Consider the following 21,731-nt stretch of genomic DNA (forward strand, 5'->3'; position numbering starts at 1 on the left):
GGAAGCCAGAAACACCGGTCTCCAGGCCTCCTCTCCAAAAGCACGCACGCAAGACCCTCCCCCGTCTCTGTCCCAGAGCGAGAGCTCAGCAAAAGCTGACCTGTCCTGTGTGAGGGCAGCCAGCAACTCCCCCTGTGAGCCGGGCCAGCTACCGAAATCCCAAACCCCTTCCCCTCCCTATTTGAACTCCGTTCTTCCCACAGCCGGAGCAGCAGAAGAAAAATTCCACTCCTGGGTTTATAACCTATAAAAATCATTTACGTTTGGGGCACAATTACAGCTTGCTGGTGCTTTGAATCCTCAGGAGAAAAGCAAGCAGTAGTGAAATGAGACCTTAGCTTGACTTTGGGTAAGCTTGCCTTGTACGTACCTCTAAAGCTAAAGCTGCTAGACATCTCTAGGCAGCTCTGCAGAATATAACCTATGCAAACCTTCATACTTCAGACCTTGGTGTTGGATCAGCTTCTTCCTCCTCTTGGCTCTGGAGAAGATCAGCCATACTCTGTCATCGTGTACATACAAGTGATAGTCACCATAGGATTGTTACTACTGCTGCATCAGCAATTGCAGTGACACTGACTATGATACTGCCTAGAAGTGAATATTTCTTTTCTTTGGTTCTTTGGTGTTGTTTTTTTTTATATATTATTGGTACATACACTTAACCCTGAGGGACAATGGAGAACTCAAACTGAGCGAAATGTCTTAATCCACTTTCCTGGGGATAAAATAATTGATTTACTGCCTCTGCTTTAGTTCAGTCTATGGTCCAAACCACATATGTTAAATCTTACTATGTCTACTTTTAAGCTTTACATAAATCATGTATGTTTGAATGTTTTGATAATTTTTTTCAATAAAGTGCAACATAAATGATTTTATATTGAGATGCCTTGTTTTTCCAGCAATATTTACTAAAAAAAGCTTACCTGTAGATCAAGTCTAACCTTCATCAGTGGTGTTACACCAACAGAGTCAATGCAAAGAGCTAGGGAAAAGGAAACAGTAGTTGCAGGAAAAGAATCCTCAATACTCAATGCAAGAAGAATTCTGTGAACTACTGCTCATAGTACATGGTACTAAAAAGACAGCCTTTGTTCCGTAAAGCATCTCTGTCACTTTACCAGCAGTCAGAATGCCTCCATTGTACTAATTAAATTTGAAAAATATCTTGAAGATTTAAAAAAAAAAAAACCCAAAATAAAACAAACTAAAATCATCAAGTGACCAAATCATTTTAATGGATATTTAATGCAACTTTCAAAACTATAGTGGTCAAAAATGCCCAGTTTCTATTTCAATTAAATGTTCATATCAGCTTTGAAAGGGCAACTCCAATATATACAAAACCAAAGTTAGTCCTTGTCATTGATTTCCTGGATGGGAAGCCTCAGGTGCAGAGGTTGGCGCAGACGCCTCAGGGATTCTTCTGCCTGCCAATGCAAGGAAGAGTGAGAGTTTATTATTGAAAGAGTGAGAGTTCATCCTTCTGCAGCCCTCTGTTTTCTCCTCTTTCACACATTTGTTTTCTCACAAGGCACTGGTCTTAGGCAAGAAACCAAGCAAATCAAAGGGAGGATGCTGAGGGCATTCAGCCAGTCTCCAGAGAGAAGCATGAATCCTGCCGTCAACCCAACTCACCCGCACCCCAAAGTATTATCTTCCTGAAATCACAATTACAAAGTTCATACTCACAACCCACTGAAAAAGCATCTAACTTTAGCTTTATGTCAAATGTGGCTCATGAAATTATACCCTGAACTATGGGTTTTGAACTAAAATTAGTTCCCATTTTCTTTTACAAGACATTGAACACAGGGCTGGCAAGATGAGATGGAAGAGTGAGAACAGAGGAGTGAGAGATCTGCTAGACTTTGTCAAGAAGGTCAAAAAGTTTCTCCTACGTACACACACTTTCCATCCAGTTGCTCATATTCTGTAAAACTAAGCCTTTTACCTAAGGAATAGGATTATGATGTCAAATGCTGAACTCTGCAAGACAATCTCCTTCCAAGGAAGGAAAGAGACTCTGTTACCACAGCAGTGCAGCAAAAATACTGTGTCCAGAAGCAATGCAGTTAGTCTATTAAAATGGTTAAAAAAATGCAACATTAATTAGAATATGCAGAAAATAGGCTGATGAACTGACTTACTTGTTTTAAAATAAATTAATGAAGGTCTCCCTTTCTGATGATTTACTGGAGTAGTTTATATGTCAATGGCAAACACTGTATGGTTATCTGAACAGCTGAAACTGGCTGATAAACAATACACTGTTTTGAATGTAAGTAACAAACCTTGAGGTCAATTTTCTGTTAGCTAAGAGTTTACTGAGAAAGTCTTAAGCCAGAAGCTACCACATTATTCAAGGACTGTGTTTAAATACCTCTGCTAGGTCGTCTTTGAGCTTGTTGTATCGTTCCACATTAAAATGCTGGTTTTTGGATTTCCGATAGAAGTAGTGGAGAAACTGCCTGTCCTTGGCATGAGGGTAAATGTAGTCCTGGTGAAGGAAGGGGGACATATATTTGGGGTTATCAAGAAAACTGAGTAGAGATCAGAAGATTAGAAATTCAGCCTGTTTCAGGAATATTTATCTAGTTCAACACACACCTATGTTCTGTAAAGAGGCTACACATGAAGCTATGCTATTACAGGTCATAAGGGCTTTTTAGACACATGGTTGGAATCATTTCTATCACGTCTGAAGGAATTTTCAATTGTAATAAAGACATAGCATGATCTTCGTGACTGGAGCCACTGGAGTAAATAGATACAACCTTCAGGGAGTCAGAGGAAGTTCAGGTACTGTTTCTCACAGACTTATTTGAAAGTCTTACGGTACCAGCAGCTCTTCAAAAGAGCCAAGTAGTAATCTCTTTATCTACTCACTTACAAAAATTAGGAATGCCTTAGCCCTTCTTAAAACACAGTGAGAAGGAATAAAACTCACATTTAGAGCCAGCTCTTCATAAAAACAGACATATCCCCCCTTCTCACTCAATGAACCTAGTGTCTTACAAGGTCTATAGATCCACTGGTATTATGGAAGAAAGCGTTGGCTACTCTTCCACAATACCTCCACAATAAAAGGTTTGCATCACAGAAAGTTCGACATCAATATGCCTACTTTGAGAGTAAAGTAGAGAGCTAAAATAGGAAAAAGAAACATTTCTCAAAGTCTCACAGAAGACTCACAAGTCTGTATTGTGAAGCTCAGTTAAGATCTGAGCAAGCTTTTTTTCTTCTACACAATGGCTGCTTCCTGCTCCGCTTCAGTTGTCCTAGATTTACCTCCATTCATTCAAAGTCACAGAAAAGCAGTCAGATTATGAAGAACAAAGCAACAGCTTTTTTTCGGGCACTAAATAAGGCATATTTTAGTAATGCAACTGCCAGAGTTCCAAATGGTTTGGTACCCTGCACTGTTTATACATAAACTCCAGCAAATAAAAGCTGCTGTTCAGTGATGTTCTTCTGTAAGGCAGCGTTCACAAACTGTCACAGCACTAGCAGTTGCTCTCCCTTTACAGCAATGAGCAAGGTTCCATTTACTATGCAAAGTGGTCCACAAATATTTTAAAGGAGAGACTTCTTTCATCACTTCTTATTCCCTAGATTATGAAATCTTACAGATAGTAGTTATGCTCTGCAGCTGGTCTGCAGTTCATGTGTAACAGCACCTGGATTGATTTTGCATCATGTAATGTTTGTATCCAGCTCCATTACGGATCAAACAAGTCCTTGTCTGATGTCAAGGCTACTTACTAAATTCTGTTTTCATCAGAGCCCAAATACTGTGATTTTCAGAGTCAGTTTTCCTTCTTTTCAATATTCCAGACACTACAAGAAAAGGACTTACTTGCTTAGTAAGAACAAAGTAGGCATAGAAAGCCATGGCAGTTCCATAGGTGATGAAGTACGTGACTGGCTCCATGATGTCCCACGAATAGACCCACCACGTGAGCCATGCCAACGCTCCCCCTTGAGTTGACATCAGAGCTAAGCCAACCCATAGAAGCCTGGAGGTCTTTGCATCTGCACTGTTTATGATTCTGGCTTTCATCTAAGGAAAAGAAATATAGCAAACATGAGTGTTCCTCTGATAAGCAGCTCGTCAACTATGTTTTCTCCTGCTGGGCTAGATCCTCTTTCAGGATTTCTTACTGATACCTCTTACTGACTTACCCTGCTAAGAAATAAAAAAATTGAAATCCAAGAGCAACCAGATCTTCTTGCCTTTGTGCACCAAGAAATTCTGCTTTTAAATTTGTCCTTCCAACTACTAGGGATCTATGTCTACTGGATTTCCATTTACCATTCTAGGCAGTTCTGGGTAACACTGAGGCTGGTCCTCATAAAGCAGGAGTCCTTTTGTCCACTAGCCTAAGCCACAGATGATGTCAACCCCACTACTGGGATTTTCTCTCAGAACTTCTACAGCAACAGGTGACTAAATGGCCTTTCAATCTCAATACTAGCCATGTTGAGGCTTGTTCATGACAACTTTTTCTCCAGGTGTTGTGATTTCTACCCAGTGAATGTCTGAAACAGGAGGGAAAAGAACTGAATTGAAAATAATTTGAATTCTATTTGAGCTGACATTTGTTTATATAACAAACAAACCAGATACACCCTAGCCATTCATGCTGATTTTCTTCTATTATAGAGCTTATTCTTGATGAAAGGAAATGCTTTTGAGTTTAAAAAAGAAGTAATCCCACTTTCCAACCTGTTCAAGGGGCAACAGCTCTTCTTTGAGGTGATCCACTTTCTGTAGCAATTCTCTCTCTTTTCTGATCTGGTGATCTTCTAAATGTAGGGCTACAAACAGTCTGTGAACCAAGGATTTGATATCTTCCATTTCAGTAGCATGCTCACTATTCAGCTTATCTGAAAGAAAATATTTGTCACATAAACCATTTCAAGAACTCACCCTTCTTCATTCTCTCCCTACCTCCAACCCCAAAAGCAGGACTATCCAATGGTAAAAAACCAAACACAAATAGAAATACCTTTCTCCAGACAGGTTCCAGTTTTCTGAGACTTCCTATGCCTTTCACTAAAGATAATCCGTTATTAAGGATTGCTCTTACCTTTTACAGGAGGTGACACACTGTACTCTGTGTTGTTGATAACAAGTTTAAAGTCATTCATCAGTAAGACCTCCATCAAGGTTGCATGAGAGACCTTGCTACCATCTGCAGAAGAAAGATTTAAGTTCTAGATCACTTACCATAAGAAGTCTTAAACATTAGCAGATAACCCTGCTAATGTTTGAGAGTTAATGTGCTACAGTTCTTCATTAATAATGTTTGGAAGGGAACTGTACTTTCAGAAAAACTAGTAACTAATGCTAAACATTAAGGAGGAACACATGTTGTGATTCTTGGGGCTTGATCTGTGCAGAGCCAGAAGCTGGACTTTGATGATCCTTGTGGGTCCCTTCGATTCACAATATTCAGTGATTCTGCGACACCAACGCAGTGTACCTGAATGCTTTCTCTACTGGTATCATTCAGACTTGTCCCTACTTATAAGCAGACTTGCATTTTCTTGTCTGTGATTAGGACTAGAACAGACCCATTGGTGAGGGCAGAAGAAAAAGAAGTTCTGAATAAACCAGCAACAAATTGCAACATAAGGATCTGCATTTTTGTTTCTCCACTCACACACAAGTTTGCATCTTTACTGGGGTTTTGGGCAATTAAAAGACCTTCAAAGACTTCATCTTCAGTTACAGATTTATGTCTTTACTTAAACAGGCTCTTCAAGTCAAAAGGAGCAATTCCCGTCAATAGTGGTGTACAGATTTTTATTAATGGTATTTAAAATCATTCTGTTTTGCTATCAGAGACTGGAAGGTAAGAACTAGATAGCTACACTGTCCAGTAAAAGGCAGACCAGAAGCCACAGAGGCATAGCTCTGGAGAACGCTTTTCTACTTCTTTTTGATGCAAAAAATTATATGAATGGTACCCCATGAATTTTACATGCAATTTTACAGCTCCTACCGAAAAGGAACTTCTGGACTCATTAGCACTAACACGTAACAGTGGATGCCAAGAGCACACCAGGGTTCAGATGGCCCAAGAACCCGCAGAGCCCACACCACTGTTGCTGGACACATCATTGTGGTATGGGGGTTTGAAAACCCCCATGCAGCAGTTGCTCCACAGTACCTGTTTGACCTGATTTTCATTTCCCATACAAAAAAAGGGCATCTTCCCCGTCCCTGCCAAGAGCTAAAGCAGCGGTGCAAAACAGCAGCTTTACTCCCAAGATGAATAATGAACAAGGTACAAAATACCAAGACTTTAGTATGTAAATATTTGTCACAGTGCTACTTCCCCAGTTTCCCTATCATGCCCACTACAGAAAGGCACCACAGATGACTCCACACCTCTGATTATTTATTCACCAGACCTCTGTCCTCAGGCCCCATCTGCTGAAGCTGAGACTGCTGAGCTCTGCGAGCTAATGCACCAGCTGGCTCGCCCGTCCACTCTGTGTGGGCAAAACAAACTCAGAAGGCTATCACTTTCAATCCAAAATATGAAATTTTAATGTGCCCATCCACTCATTTCTTTTTTCTTTTACAGTGTAATAAAGCATCACAGCTCATTAAGGTGACATTTATGAAGTGACATTTAAGCAAAAATTGCTTTTCAAAAAAAGGGCCAGACGGGCTCTTTGTTCTGGATGTGAAACACCACCAATTTATTAACCTGTGCAACCTTTTATTAACCGAAAAGAAGAAAAGTTTTGGGGAAAGGGAGGCATTTTATTTAAGAAAATTCCCCACAGGCTTTTCGCAAAGGCTACTTTCAATCCTAGACCTAAACACAAGTGTTCCGATGTGGACAAAGGGCCATTTTTTTGTCTACTTAAGTTTTGCAGGACCAAAACCAAATCCAGAGAAAATGAAAGCAAGTCATCATACACAGCACTGATACTTTCAGTTAAGGTTAGCTTTCATTTAATGGCTAAATGGCACAGAAATGTCTGCATTAAATCAAGGCTTCATAATTTGTCTTTAATAATAAATGTTTAAAATCAACTCTCAGTACCTGACCAATAGTTTCTCTTTACAGTATCAGTTTCCTAATAAATTAAACATTTAAGCTGTTCTCTAACATTACAATTGCCCAGTAGTTGACAAATACAGAGCAGAGAACTGTTTGACAGTCACTATTTTAATCAAACTGGACAATGTTTCTATTCCAAAGTCAGAGGTGGACAGGTGCATGTTTAAACAGATGAGACAGGTGAAAACAACCCAAATTCCTCTTCACTCTGGAATCTGCTGCCTGTCTGTGCCAAATATGCTAGACTTTGTGATTCACTGCTGAATCGCATTCTTCTGTGGTACGTCAGCAAAAGCTAACTACTCCTGCTTCAGTGCAAACATCAGTCACTTATGAAGCATGTAATTCACAGAAGAATTCCATTCCACAGTAAATGACAAATACTCCTGTCCTGGATGTCTCTGCATAATAGCAGTACCCAGAGGTTAACTGTTTGCTGCCATGTGCACTGTCTCCCCCCAGTTAAGAAATCCATTGTAGTGAAAACCTCCATTTTAAGGGGAAGGCCAGTTGCTGAAAACAGCCATTTGTTACAGTGGCTTCTGAAGATAAGAGTCTTTTAGGAAATTATCTTTTTCAAGAGAATTTTCTACTTCTGCTGCCTTACAGACCCTAAAAAAAACCCTGAAAAAACACCACCAAAGTTCCTGTGTACACAAAGCTCCTGAAGCTCATGCACACACTGGGATCCACACACATCACATCCCCATTGCTCCGGAGGATATAAAAAAATGGCTCTATGGGATATTTTCCTGTTTTACTAAATGTGCTCTCAAAGGCAACTAAAGCAGCTTCTCCTATATATCTGGCTTCCTGATCTTCTGGGAATATCAGTCTATTTTCAGTTCCCTTAAAAGTCTCTGCAGCCCTCTGTAGTATCAACCAGAAAGAAATGTTATGAATGCACCCAGCCATGAAACTTTCAACCAGCATTCCTTGACCCCATCCTTTCTTCTGCTTATGTGTTACCTGATGGAATATAAATCTTTCCATAGGAATGTAGCTATCCTTTTTTTTCCCTTTTCTTTCTCTCTAGAGGCATAAGCAGGGAAGGAGAAAAATAGATGCTTTTAGTAAGTCAAATTCAAGTCCCTATTCTACCAGATTCAGACCAAAAAGCTATATCCCAATTCTACTTTTGAGATTGAGTCCTTCTCTAGTACCAAGACAGGAATTGCAAGACTCTTCAGAACTGCTGTGGAAAAACTACAAAGCACCGCCAAAATACAAATCGTCTTGGAAATAAAATGGAGAACCAGGTGAACTAACTGGATGTTAATTTTTATCAACAGGAAAACCAAAGAGACAGAACACAAGAACACAGTGAGTAGAGCTTGAGATAATTATCTAAAGACTTGAGACAACAGGATAAATAGTATGCTACAAGGAGGAAAGAGGACATCAATGCAAAAATATTAGTTAGCCTTTGACCCTAGCAATCACTTTCCTTTCAACCCAAGGGCCCCAAAGCATTGTACTCCAGCTGATGAATGAAATGTCCCCAAAGACTCCAAAAGCTGTCCTTGACTATTGCACTCATTATCTGGTTGCTTAGCTCTTTCATATGAGTTCAAGTTTGTAGTAAGGCAAATGGATTCTTTCAGCTCTGGGTAACACTGAACAACTGGCAGACATCACATTCAAAAGCCCAACAGGTTGTCTTTATGAAGGATCATGGAGGATAAGGAAAGAAAAAGGTATCAAGGAGATCAGAAGAGTGATACATATTTAAAGACAGCATTACGAAGAGAAGCTAAACTTCTAATTTTTAATTAGCTTTTTCAAGAGGACTCAAATATTAAATTTGAAACACAATAAAATCCAGAAGCATTCAAGAGCTCCCCCAACAGCAACAACGCTAAAACTGATGGAAGACTGAACTTGTGCTTCAGAGGGGAAGTCCATTTGAAAAGCAATGTATTTATTCTGGGGAATAACAAATATAAGATACCTGTTGCAAAGACTTCTGCCCTCTCAATTCCTTTATCTTCTCTTTGCACATCCTGCAGGAATGCTCCTACAGTGGTCACCACTGGCTTAACAGTGAACTGACAGCGTTCACTTCTTGTGGGCAGCATAAGAGTTATCACAGGAAGACCATGTCTGTAATTAATAGTTACTTCTGGGGGATAAAAGAAAAAAGAAAACTAAGTGAAAAAGTCATATTGTAGGTTGTGGTTTAATTTAAAAGCTGTTTTTAAAAACACAGGATGAATTAAGGAAAATTACACAAAACATTCTTGATTTTTTAAATCAATATAGTACTTCTATTTCTGGGAGATATATATAAAACCACGTAACTAACATCATCTCACCTGACCCTCACAAAAAACAAACAAACAAACAAAAGCTTGTTGACACTAATGGGAAGGGAGGAAATCTGCTGGGAAAGCTTACCATCAGATGGCACCAGTGTGCTGTAAGGTGCTCCTTCCCAGCCTCTCCAAGCTCCAGCGTTCCTCCAAAGCCACACCTGCAGCATGGACACAGAAGAGCTTGCTTTAGAAAGGTCAGGATGCAAGATATATCTGGTTAAAAGCAGTAACCCAGCCTGTCACGGTGATCTGCCTTTATGTGATGTGATACGAGATGTCTAGATGTCTGAACAAAAAAACCCCTCACTTAGCAGTTCTATGTAAAAAATTAAACCATCCTGATAGCACAATCATTGCCAAAGGTATTAAGGTATTACCCACAGATAAACTTTTTGTCTAGTGGGGTTTAACTAACTCAAGGAAATAAGAGAAGGGGAAGGAAAGAAAGGAAAAAAAATTGCAGTGTTTCTGAAGGGCTTCAAGCAAATGCTACAATAAAACCTCTCCTCTCCACCCAAAACAGCCATGGGTATGGTTTCAGTAGTCTGTTACTGCTCAATCATAATCACAAATAAAATTTAAGGGACCGAGGTCACTACTCTTTGCTTCATAATTATATACCATACACCAAAAGCTAGCTGTTGACATTCATGCTGTTAAAATACAGCTTGCCCAAGTACAGAAGATTTTTAAAATGTTTTAAATAGGAATGGTTGTTGCTGCAACTAACACCACCACCAGCCTCTGGTACCACACTGAAGAAGGCACACTCAGATGCAATAAGTATCCTCGATGCCCTGGGACAGGGATGACAGCAGGGTTTTGAACCTGCATAGTTGAGCTCCCAAGCTTGTCCCTTCCAGAGACACTGGTGAGAACCATCACAACACTTCAACACAGTCATATCACAACACAGAAGACAAACTGCTCTGATTAGACCCATTACTTAAAGCAGTCCAGCCACACTGTGGAACATGCAAAACAAAAGTCTTTGCTGCTACAGCGAATCCCCCTGCATAGGGAGGGAACAATTTTATTGCAGTGAGTCCACAAAGCAGACATTACTGCCATAAACTAAATGTAACAGATAGAAGGGAAATCACATCCTTGGCTAAAATGGTTACAAAAATTGTGCATGGGCTGGACCAAGGCCTGGCATTTGAAATGTGATAGTTGGGGGAAGTGGAAAACAATGCGGAGAGAAATTACAAGGACTGATCCTCCCTCTAGTGAGCTTTATAGCTCATCTTTCTGAAGGTAAATGCACTTCAGAGTCTGCAAGATAATATCCTTTGACAAGGCAGGAAAACAAAGCTACAAATGCAAGAGGCCCTGCCCATTCAGTATGCCAAACACTGCTCACCAGTTCACATGATTTATTTGTTTTTAAAGAATCACAAGCTTGAGTGTTTGGGTAGGAATACAGTACTAGGTTAAATAAAAGAATCATCTGTAAAACAAACCTGTAAAATGATGATGATGTTGCCCTAGCTTTTTACCTGGAACAAGTGCTTTTCAGGTTTTAAAGAAAATAATTCTAGGAGTTTCCAACACTTAGAAATTTGTGTGTTGTAATCTTCAGGTATCAAAGGCAGTCAGAAACCTCGACAAAATAGCAAAATACCTTAAACACAGGTGCATTAATTCAAAGAAAGGTAGGCATTAGGAGTGCAGGAAAGCTGAATGCCACTCAGGGCTAGGAGACATGCGGTAACTTGAATATTTCTTCAGCAGAGCAAGAGACTTTCCCTGGAGCAGAGCAGGACTCACAGCCCAGCTCGCCAGTTCTCACCCCATTTACAAGGGACACCTACACCCCCAAAGCATTTAGTAACACCCAGCCTAGAGCAGGGAGACAACTTTCAACATATGATCTGCTTTTCCACAAGAGTCTGAAACATACAGATTAGAACAGTCTGTAGTAAACCTCAACAGCTTTGAATGTAACAGCAAATGTGTCGTTTCTTCAGAGGGATATACAAGGGATAATAAGAAACTAATTTTTTACAGACTCTTGATGTGTAACTTTGCAATCAATATCTGGGTATTGATCATTCAACACGCCCCAGGCAATGGGGCCCCAGCCAGCCTGCATTTGAAGGTTACTTAATTTCTTTTGTTGTTAATTTGGGTATTTATTTTACTTATGGAAGAAACTATGCATTTAACAATTAATATATATTAAAATATCTAAGTATATTTAATATATTAAGTTAAAAATACTTATTAAATTGAACTATATTTATTGAAATTAGATCATTAAAGTAATTCATTCTATTGTTCTTTAGACTTTGACATTACCATTCATGATCCACTGAAAGAATCTCTATATACTGGAGCTTTCTTTTTTCTATTTTAGATTGTCTGTTAATGCAGCCTATTCATTAAAATCATCTGCAAAGAATATGTGAAGTATCAGAAAAGCAAAAGCCACAGAGTCATGGAGCTGAAGTGATTTCCAAACAATTAACTCTTTCCATATAAGCTCTAGGTTGATTAACTGGGAAGCATGAAGGGCTGGGTTAATTTTCTCCCTATGTTTCAAGATTTAAATCTCCAGTTCCAGTGAAGTTACTAAACCATTAGCTTGTGCCCTATATCCAAATCATTATGCCCCTTTTGAGATGACCCCTCACTTGCAATGACCCCTATCTAACCACTGGAAAAGAAATGTTAGTCAGCAAGCACCACAGCTAGAAGGAACACAAACTATGGGACCAAAACAATGAGACTGCCCTCACAGCAACATCAGTGAGAGCTGTAACAGGAATATGTAACCTGAACTAACTGCAGCACAACTTTAACTCTGAGATACTGTAAGGAGGACAGCATACTAACTCTTTTATATGCCATTACGTGCACCTCTTGCCTAATTTGCCTAACCATGCAAAGGCTAAAGAAAGCTATTCCACATCTTTCTGCAACTTGAATGCACACGTGGCATTCATGTGGACTTCTGGATAAAACACCTCCAATACAATCACAGTTACATTCAGCAATCGAGCTGAAAGCTCATGAACAGCATTTAGCTGTGAAACCCCCTTTCTACCTCAGATATATTTGCTTCCTAATGCAAAGTGCCTGGGATCAGCATTCAGCCACAGCACACCACATTTCTTGACTCAGTTCAAGGCATAGACTCTCCAGCAAGTGAAAATTCACGGGAATTTAAGGCATAGAGTGTTAATTGTGATAAAAATAATCCAACATATTCTGTTTTATACCAACTGGCATTTTTTAACAGAAAATATATACCCAGTATAAAGAAGTACTTCCTCTGTTAAGGGTACCTCCGGTCTCTAACAGCAGAGAAGTTGCCACTGTTAAAGTCTGAGGGGAAATTTCAGCAATCTGGTTTCCAGCACAGCTTTAGGGACTACAGTAACAGCATAGCTGAGCTGGAAAACTAAGCAGCCAGACATGAAAAGTGGGAGAGACAGGAACAAAAATACTGCATTTTTCACTTTTGACAGTGGCAAATGACTGAACCTATCAACGTTGCAGTTTCTGGAGTTAGCTGTTCCAAATAAGCAATCTCTTATGATGTTGAGTGACTGTTCCTGCAAATTTCAGCTCAAATTTACTTGTAACCAGTTATGTGTAAGAAGCTGATATCATTATCAGTACATGAGGTGACATGAAAGCCTCTGATCTTCCTCAGCACTACATATGTAAATAGTAACCTCATCAGGAACCATAACTTTTGTTCTGTAAAGACTGTAATGTGGGTGGAAAGAGAGAGAGCAAGAAATAAAAATATTTTTTATATGAAGATGTGACTTTGAAAAATCAATTCTACAAAAAGATGTCATTAGGACACCTTCTGAGAACACTGAATTATTGCCTCAGTTGGTTTATTTACTTTTGACTTGCCATACCAAAATGTTGTAACAAATCTAAATCAAAGTGCAGCTAGCCAACAGTCACATATTTGAAATTGTTTTCTTTGCTAATATACATCTTGGAAGGTATGGTAGTTTTCATTTGTTATTTCAACAGCAAAAATATTGTAACACTTCTTCAACATTTGAGTCCCCATTAATTTGCATTTATTAGTAGAAAGCTGTTTACCCCAGTCAAAAAAGAGTTAGCTCAACTCTGTGTGCCCTCTTCTCTAAGTGCCATGCAATATTACAATTGAAGTATTATATTCCTCCAGCATGAGATTCTGTCAAGACTGCCTCAAGTCAAACTCAGGAGCAGCCTTCACAAAAAATTATGCAGACTGTTACTGTGAATGCTATATGCTGGTCTCCAATATTCTCATTTCCTTCTCTCCAAGGTAATGATAAAAATTTGATATAGCAAAGCACAATAAGAAAATGCACTACACTCCAGTAAGCAAAGCTTTTTACCCTTAAGTACACTGCAGCAAAACACATTCTAATTAAAACATATCTTGCAGTGTGCTTTTCAATAGTAATATAGTGTTACAGTCTTTCCCTTGGCAGGAGAGGAGAGGTCAGTTATCTCCTGGAGTCCTTGTCCAACACCTGGTACAGCTCCCTCCACACAGCTGCTGAAGGACTGGGGGAACAGAAGGGAGAAAAACCACGGGGGAAACTAAAAATGAATTTGAGGGCCTCTCTTTCCCAATGTCACTACATGAGCCAGCATCCCCAGTGTATCCATCATTCTCCTCATATGCTGATCTTGCCCAGTTTGTGAAGAAGAGGGCAAGACAAGTCACCTCTCTGGATGCTGCTTGCTTGTCTAGAGCAGAAGGAAAACAAGGGCAGGTATGTCTTAGCCACTGTTCAGTGAAGGCATGTACTAGAAACAGCTATTTATATTTTCTACACTGACTTATATGCTTTTCTGCTTAGAGGTTCTTGGCATATGAATGATGTTGACTCCCATCTGATTCTTCAAGGGAAACAGATTAATTAATTATGAACTAACAATCTGTAATTTCAGAATAAACTATCTATGGACATTGCAGAATGGTTTAAAACTGAGGAAAAAGAGGAAAAAAAACCAGGTGCTGTCACAGTCTACTTAGTTTGCAGATCTTGCACAACCCAAGATTACCAAAATCAGTATTCAGGCCAAGTTTAAAATAAGTACACATAAGGTATTTCCCTCTTTAAAATGAGTCATTAAAGTAATTTTGGAGATATCTGCTGTTAAATTTCTGTGCTGTTTTTGTATGCAATCCCACATGATTAGGAAAATAAGACATAAGGAGCTCTAACAACCGCCTACAATCATCTTACAAGTGCCCGTTTGAGCTACAGAAACATCTTCTCTCTCATTAATTTTTTATTTGTCTTTGCTTACACTGAAAGGATTGTCATTGTTTCTACACTGGTCCCAGAACTGATTTAGATGATCATGGAACAACAGCCTTAATGCAAACAGCAGATTCAAGGTACATGCTCAGATTTAGCAACATCTGCTGGAAGCCCAACTAAAGTTAAACAAACAAAATCCCTGCAACAGACATATCATTCATTCTGCCATAACATCCTATACCAATATACCAGTTTCAGTCAGGGAAGATACTTCTGACACATGGGAGCATTCAGGATATATGTCTCTTTCCTAGGCCAAAAGAAATTTGACAGGTTATTTTACTTTCCTGAGACACAGTTTTCCTGTCTTGATATGGGCCATGTGCCTTCTCCTCGTTGTTCCACAAGGCACTGTAAGAACTTCACTGCAACATTTACATTTCAATCCTTCAGCTAATTCAAAATCTGTAATATTTTTAACCCCTTCTTCAGAACATTTAAAAAAGTAACCAGTATGTCTCTTCCAGCAAAGCAGTAGTTTCAACATGAGTATGCACATTCCTGTGACCTTGAAGAAGCAAGAGCAATATAGCAGCCATAACTTTTCTTCAAAACTCATTTGCCTTACAGCACTGTTAAAAACTAATAAAATAAAACCGCCCAAAAGCAATCAAAATTTTGGTTTCCTGTGCCTGTTGTTCTTTGTGACTTTATCATCCCTGGTGATCTTTCATTTCCTGCCTCTGCTCAGCTTCCAAGAACAGCTGGCACTAGATTTAAGCAGCCAAACACTACCAATGAGCAAAATGACAGCTGTGATAAGAAATGCATCGAGGCAACTGGTCACCAAGAACCTCTTTTATGAGGGTCCAGCTGGTCAAATCCACCACTGAAGAAGATTTTTGCTAAGGAGACTTTCACCTAGCTTCCACTGAGCAAGAGTGCATCTTCCGCCTAACTTCTGCTCACTATTCCTTTGTGCTCCCTCACCCACTGCCTGCCCAAACTCTTCCTCCTCACATGCACACTCCACTCCACTGAGCATGTGCACGCAGGGGAGAGAAAACATGCAGCCTCTGCAAGTCATGGATAATTACAGGGGTAAACGACCCTCTTTGCATTGTGTGTCACCAAGGTTATCTGACTCTCCACCAGGCACCTGCGGATGCAGAGTTCCAAGTATCTAGGAAAGCATCAGGATTTGCATCCATATCAGTTTTACAAGGCATAAAAACAGATGCTGAAAACACCAACATTTAAAGCAGGCTGAAATTAAGCCTCGCCCTCCTCTATCCAAAAGCATGACTTCAGTAGCAGTGATCCCTCACTGCAAAGAAGCAACACCAGAAGTGCTGAGGAGACTGGAAGGATGAACCACCAGCTGACATCATCTGCCTACAGTGTCTTCTGGGGACTACTCTAAATATACAGATAATCCCTGCTTTCCAAAGCAAGCAGACCTCCAAACAAATGCAAGGACAGACCTAAAAACAAGACAGCTATGCAGACCGAGGGCATTTTTAGGAGCGACACCAAGAACTGTGTCTTATTATTTTATCAAACCTTCTTCTCTTCCTACAAAGAGAAATAGAACTAAAATCTCCTCTGAGTCCAAAGTTTTACAGTATTGGAAATCTCAGGTCTTCATCTGGTTTCAATAAAGCCTGCTTGTCTGAAAGTTGTTGTTCTTCCCAACCTACTTTATTTTCAGAAGGAAAGGGGGGATGCAACACCCAGAAGGAAGTTTACAAATCAGAGAGGGCTAAGAATTTGAAAGGGAGGGATTACAGCATGAAAAAGTATTTGTGCTTTATCAAAAACAAGCCTGCATTCAAAAGCTCTGCCATCTGCTTCCCAAAACAGTCTAGGTCAAAAGACTAATCTGTCAGCACACACAGGATTTTTAAATTGCCCCACAGAATAGATCTTTGTTCTTGTGCTGTGCCTTTTGGGACAGGCATCCTGATCTGGGAAATGTTGCAAAACTTTAAGGGTAACAAGGTGACTTTGCTTTCAAAAATACACTTACAGTATATTTCATCATATAAGAAAATTAACTTGCTGTACCTTTTCCTAGAAGGGTCTCCGAAAGAGTAAAAAAAAAAAATAATTTTGCTCAAACTCACCTTCGTGCACACTTTACAGAACAGCTTGCAATAAGCTGTTTTTCACAGCAACACTTTACTCAAGAAGACAACTTTGAACAAAGTCCCTTATCAGAGGTCTACATAAATATTTTTAAAACCTTGAAATTCATGTAAGCAGGCAAGCTTAGACTCATCTATTTGTTTTCTTGAAAGAGAGCTTTGCTGGGAGAAGTAGCTTCAACAGTATTCTTGATAGAAGAGTAGCCACATGAGAGATGCCCAGAAAATCCAACCAGTCTGGCAGGAAACACTGACATGCTGTTGAGGGTGCAAAAGCCCTGTTAGCCCAGTGGTTCAGCAAAGGTCCCAATAAGCATGTAGGTCCTGGCACTTTATAATTGTGTCCAAGGACTTATCATTCTCATATTATTGTGGAGAGAGATCTCAACACTGCCATCCCCAAGCAGACACACCAAAGTGTTGTCAGATGTCAAGAAAAAAAAAAATTCTGCCTCATTTTCTGTTTTTCTTTTGGAAGTCTATGTTCCCCTACTGCTGTTCAAGATGCTATTTTGATAAAAAAGTATCAAATGGCTGTGGCTTTGCTGATGCTGCACACTTCCATGCTTCAGTTGTTGACATCAGTGTTTTAAAAACACACTTTAGCTGAACTACTGACTCAGTGAACTCATTTGCAACATTCCTCATCAAATCAATCATAGTCAGATTTTCACCTTCTTCCTGCAGGAGTAAAAGCACAAAGCATACAGACAGCAATGATATTTTGAGATCAACAACCAATACTGGCTGTGACACACTGAGCTATCACTCTGCCCTTCAGTCTTACTCTGTACGATGTGCCTGCACATTTTACACCTTTCCATAGAGCAGGTAAAGGAAGTAGAAAAAAATGAAGATTTCCTGTAGAGGTTTCCAATGTTTTTTTCTAAGGCTTATTATCACAAGAAAAACAGTTACAACCAGTAGATGATGATGAAAGGCTCTGTATACCCTGGATGGTCCAGCACCTGTGTTCTAATGCGCCTGCTGTGCCTCCCAGGGTGCAAGTTAGCAAATCTGCAGGTTAGCTGCTTGCTTTTCACCCCAAAGCCTTTGAACTCCAGCTAATTAAGTGCCCTTCTATTTCCTCTTCCTCTATTAATTCACTCAGGACATGTATTTGAAAGACTGATGCAAGAGACAGGGTAAGAACCTGGATTTTCTAAATGCAATGTTTACCAAGTGTTTTTAGGAACCCCTTTAATGTTAAAGCAAACAAGAATTTAATGACATGCAGAATAAGCAGCCAGTAGCCAAAAGCTGGTTTTCTCCTCAGGCCTATAGTAACATCAATACAGATGTAGTCATCTGGTCTTCCAACACAAGCAGATTGCTATAATGCAATGATTATAACACAGAACCTCTTACCCTGCTCCGCACTTTGGGATACATTTAAATGGAGGTACCATCAATGACAGCAGAATCTCTAGCCTGCAGCACCAACAGAAGTCTCTTTTATGGCAGTAAGTTTTCTCTAAGCTACCTCCAGTAAATCAGCTCACATTGTTAATTAATAAAGTTAAAGCCCAGTTTTGTCCCTAGACTGGGTCCTAATTGAGTGGAAGCATACCATTCTGAGAAAGCATTAGTAAAGGAAAACCCTAATATAAAGTAAATAAATCTCACGGAATGCCCTGTATGTCAGGTTGTCACATTTACAGCCTGTACTCCAAAAAAGCCACAACACTGTCCTAGAAAATGAATGGTCTGTGGTCACTCTATTTATTCTCCTCACTCCCAACATACACCCAAGACTCTGCCAACAGAAGAAGAGGGGAAAATCCCCATCAGTTAACATCCCACTTCAAGTTAGGATTAACTTGCAGAGTTTTGGATGATCTGGATTTTTCTTTTGCTTTAGTAGTGTGGCTTCCCAGAGGGATAAAACACACAATCATGCTGCATGTCTGTCTACCAAAGTTAGTTTCCACTAAGCTTTAAGATTATTTAATTACACAGCTACCAGCCACTCACGGTCAAAAACGCTTAAGAAGTGATCCAACAGCCTACACTGTCTCTACTATGACACAAACCTTTAGCGTATGAGTGATGTTAATTTTAAATTAAATATGATTAGAGAGAGGTTACTCAAAAACATCTGCTCATCCCTGGCAGCACACCTGCCACTCCACACCACCAAAACAAGAGAGAGGAGGAATGCTGTTCAGGAGCAAGGTTGAGCTGTTCCACCTTGGTGTGTTTACCCCGTACCTTATAAAAACAATTAATTTGTATACAAAATAGTTTTAACATATTATTCTGTGCATATGGACAAAACCACCCAAAATCAAACAAAAAAAATACTTTCCATCTGTTTCTCTCTATCAATGTGGAAAGATTGTCATCTTCCATACAGGTCAGCAGCAGCTCAGCCTCCAGAACATGTCCTGGAGAATTGCAAATAACACCATGCAGTCTGTGCACCGTGCACACTCACAAAGCCTGAATATTGGCAAGGTAAGAGCATTGCGGGTATCACATTCAGAGACGTGCCCTTCTTGGAACAATCAAGTTATAACAAAGGTTTTGTCAGGAGAATAGAAAAGATACGCAATCTACAGTGAGAAAATGGTTTTATAAACTGCTTAATGCATTCTTCATCTTTTATTCAATTTTCAGTCATTTTTCCTAGAGTCCTTTTGCAAGTTCTTCCCAATCTAATCTGCCCTCAGACAAGGACAGCACAGGCTGTTCCAAGAGTCTATTATAGGAGTGTATCTTTCTTATCTCAGTAAAGGTACCAATTTTAACATCCATAAAAGCAAAAGAACCAAGTTGATGTATTCTCTGCCATTTGACAGTGCAGCAATTTTCTTCCTGCTGGCAATATAAGCAGGTGAGCTGGAAGGCAGACCAAGTTCAGTCAGACTGAAGACCAGGTTCTGTCTCACTGTCTAGACTTAGAAAAGGCATCCACATCCAAGTTTTAAGGTAGGACACTAACCTCAAGGTGTTTCACACTTGAGGAGTTTAAGCCTGGCATGAAGCACCCTGAAGTTAGGACAGACTTCAACCTCAGTCACACGTGCCTTCCAACTGAGCACCCCAAATCCACATGTACATCATAAAATGTTTTCAGTTTCTGAACTTCAGCTTTACATTGAAGTACAACTGTAAGACCTTCTGCAGACCATGGAGCCAACCATAACTTGTCATAGTCTGTAATGTGCATCCACTTAATGGCTGGACATGATGATCTCAGAGCTCTTTTCCAACCTAAACAATACTCTGGTTCTGTGAGGATGAGATTTAACAAGACCTGTCTCATGGGTTTTGATCTAGCACAGAGCAAGCTGTAGCAATCAGAACTGGGGATTTCCATATGGACCTTTACAGGAATTTGTACTACACTTATCATCTACAACATTTATGTTTAATCAGGGCACGCAGGAGTCATGGGATGAAGAGATTCAACTGAAAGCATACATTTGTGCATCATGTTTTTACATCAGTGAGATGTACATATATAGCATGCGTATCTTATACACAGCTAAGGGCTAGCTGAGGGGAACTGCAGGATGCAAAACAATGGAATATCTAGTTACAAATGCCTATCACAAAGAAAATATTGATGACTTCAGAAGATAAACCAGAGAGCAGAAGACAAACAGCATACAGATGCACCTGTACCCCTCAGTATGACAGTGACACAAAACCACTAGCAGTATCTGAATTAATTTTTTTTTTCTCCTCACATTTAAAATGCCATGAATAAAACTTACTTTTTTAGGCAAGGTTGAAAGCTCAAGCCAACAGGTACACAAATTAATTTGTTCCAGTAGTGCCTAAATATATATATATATAAAACTAATGTCAACAACCACACACACACACAAAAAAATCAATCCATGTCTTTGCAGTAATAAAAACTGAATATAATCAAATATCTGATTTGATCAGTTAAACAACACACGAGGACAGCAAAGAACTCTGGTTGTTGTTCGTTTTTATCTTCCCACATTAGAAAAAGAATTGTGAAGGAGTGTCACAATACATTATTACTGTTCATATCTTTCCAGTACACATGCAGCCAAGACTATCACCTTATTTAAACTCCCTCCACTATTTCAGCTCAGGGTTCTTAGAAGCAACCAAAGCACAGAAAGGCAGGGACACTTATTCCCACAGAAACATACTGGTTAGGGGGAGGCAGAACAGAGAAATGCAGAGTAATGTGCACATGAGAAAGGAGCTGAGCAGCGCCCAACCAGCACAACTGGTGCTCGATTCCCACGTCTCTGCAGCACACACAGAGTTGTTATATGGCAGAGTCCACGTCTTCTGCACAATTAAGTAACTCATTGTCTCACCAGAAAATACACTTCTGGCATCTAAACACAAGCCTAGATTCCAGGGAGAAGTATTGTTAGTGTTGGCTGTCAAACAAGACAAACTGCCTAAATTCTTCCTTTGTTTAGCCCTGTGCATATTTTGACACAGAGCATTTCCATACATTACCGTTAACTGAAACTTCATATTGGTAATTGCATTGTGTGCAAAGGAGAAGCGGAAGAACCTAAGTTTTTTGTTTGGTTTAGGGATTTTTTGCTATCCTGGTCAGGTATTAAATATAGCTGGGCAATCAAAACAACAACAGCACAGATCAGAAAACACGTCCTGAGATATTAAGGTCAGAATGGACCAGTAAGGTTGATCCTATCTGATGTGCTGCACAAAACTCTCAGTCTGTTGAAACACCTTTTCTCCACCCCAACCCCCAGAAGATTTAGAAGATTTTAATATAGGGATGTTGTGGATCCTCTGTAAGTCAGAGATGACAATTATAAGCTAACATAACCAAAAATACCCAGGTGCTATATTTCTCTTCAATGGGTTGAGCCAGTTAATCTGTGTAGAGTTTAACTTGCTTAGATTAACACTCTGTAGCCTCAGAAATGTCTCTCCTTTGTAGGTACCTGCACACTACAAGAAGCTACTTAGATTGAA

At 39.6% G+C, this 21,731-nt stretch overlaps 1 protein-coding gene across 1 annotated transcript in view; it reads right to left on the reverse strand.

The window, feature by feature from the left end:
- Positions 1–1,235: 1,235 nt before the first annotated feature.
- The window catches only part of MCUB (mitochondrial calcium uniporter dominant negative beta subunit), a 55,627-nt gene continuing 35,131 nt past the window's right edge, over positions 1,236–21,731 (reverse strand). The window contains exons 3-9 of the mRNA XM_018072164.2: positions 9,486–9,561; positions 9,040–9,210; positions 5,097–5,201; positions 4,733–4,893; positions 3,863–4,066; positions 2,387–2,503; positions 1,236–1,433 (exon numbers count right to left, since the gene is read on the reverse strand). Of these exons, the coding sequence (XP_017927653.2) occupies positions 1,356–1,433; positions 2,387–2,503; positions 3,863–4,066; positions 4,733–4,893; positions 5,097–5,201; positions 9,040–9,210; positions 9,486–9,561 (912 nt within the window). The 3' untranslated portion in view covers positions 1,236–1,355. The remainder of the gene's footprint in view (positions 1,434–2,386; positions 2,504–3,862; positions 4,067–4,732; positions 4,894–5,096; positions 5,202–9,039; positions 9,211–9,485; positions 9,562–21,731) is intronic.

Source organism: Manacus vitellinus, unplaced genomic scaffold (genome assembly GCF_001715985.3).
Source record: "Manacus vitellinus isolate BGI_N305 unplaced genomic scaffold, ASM171598v3 scaffold_0_pilon, whole genome shotgun sequence".
NCBI lineage: Eukaryota > Metazoa > Chordata > Aves > Passeriformes > Pipridae > Manacus > Manacus vitellinus.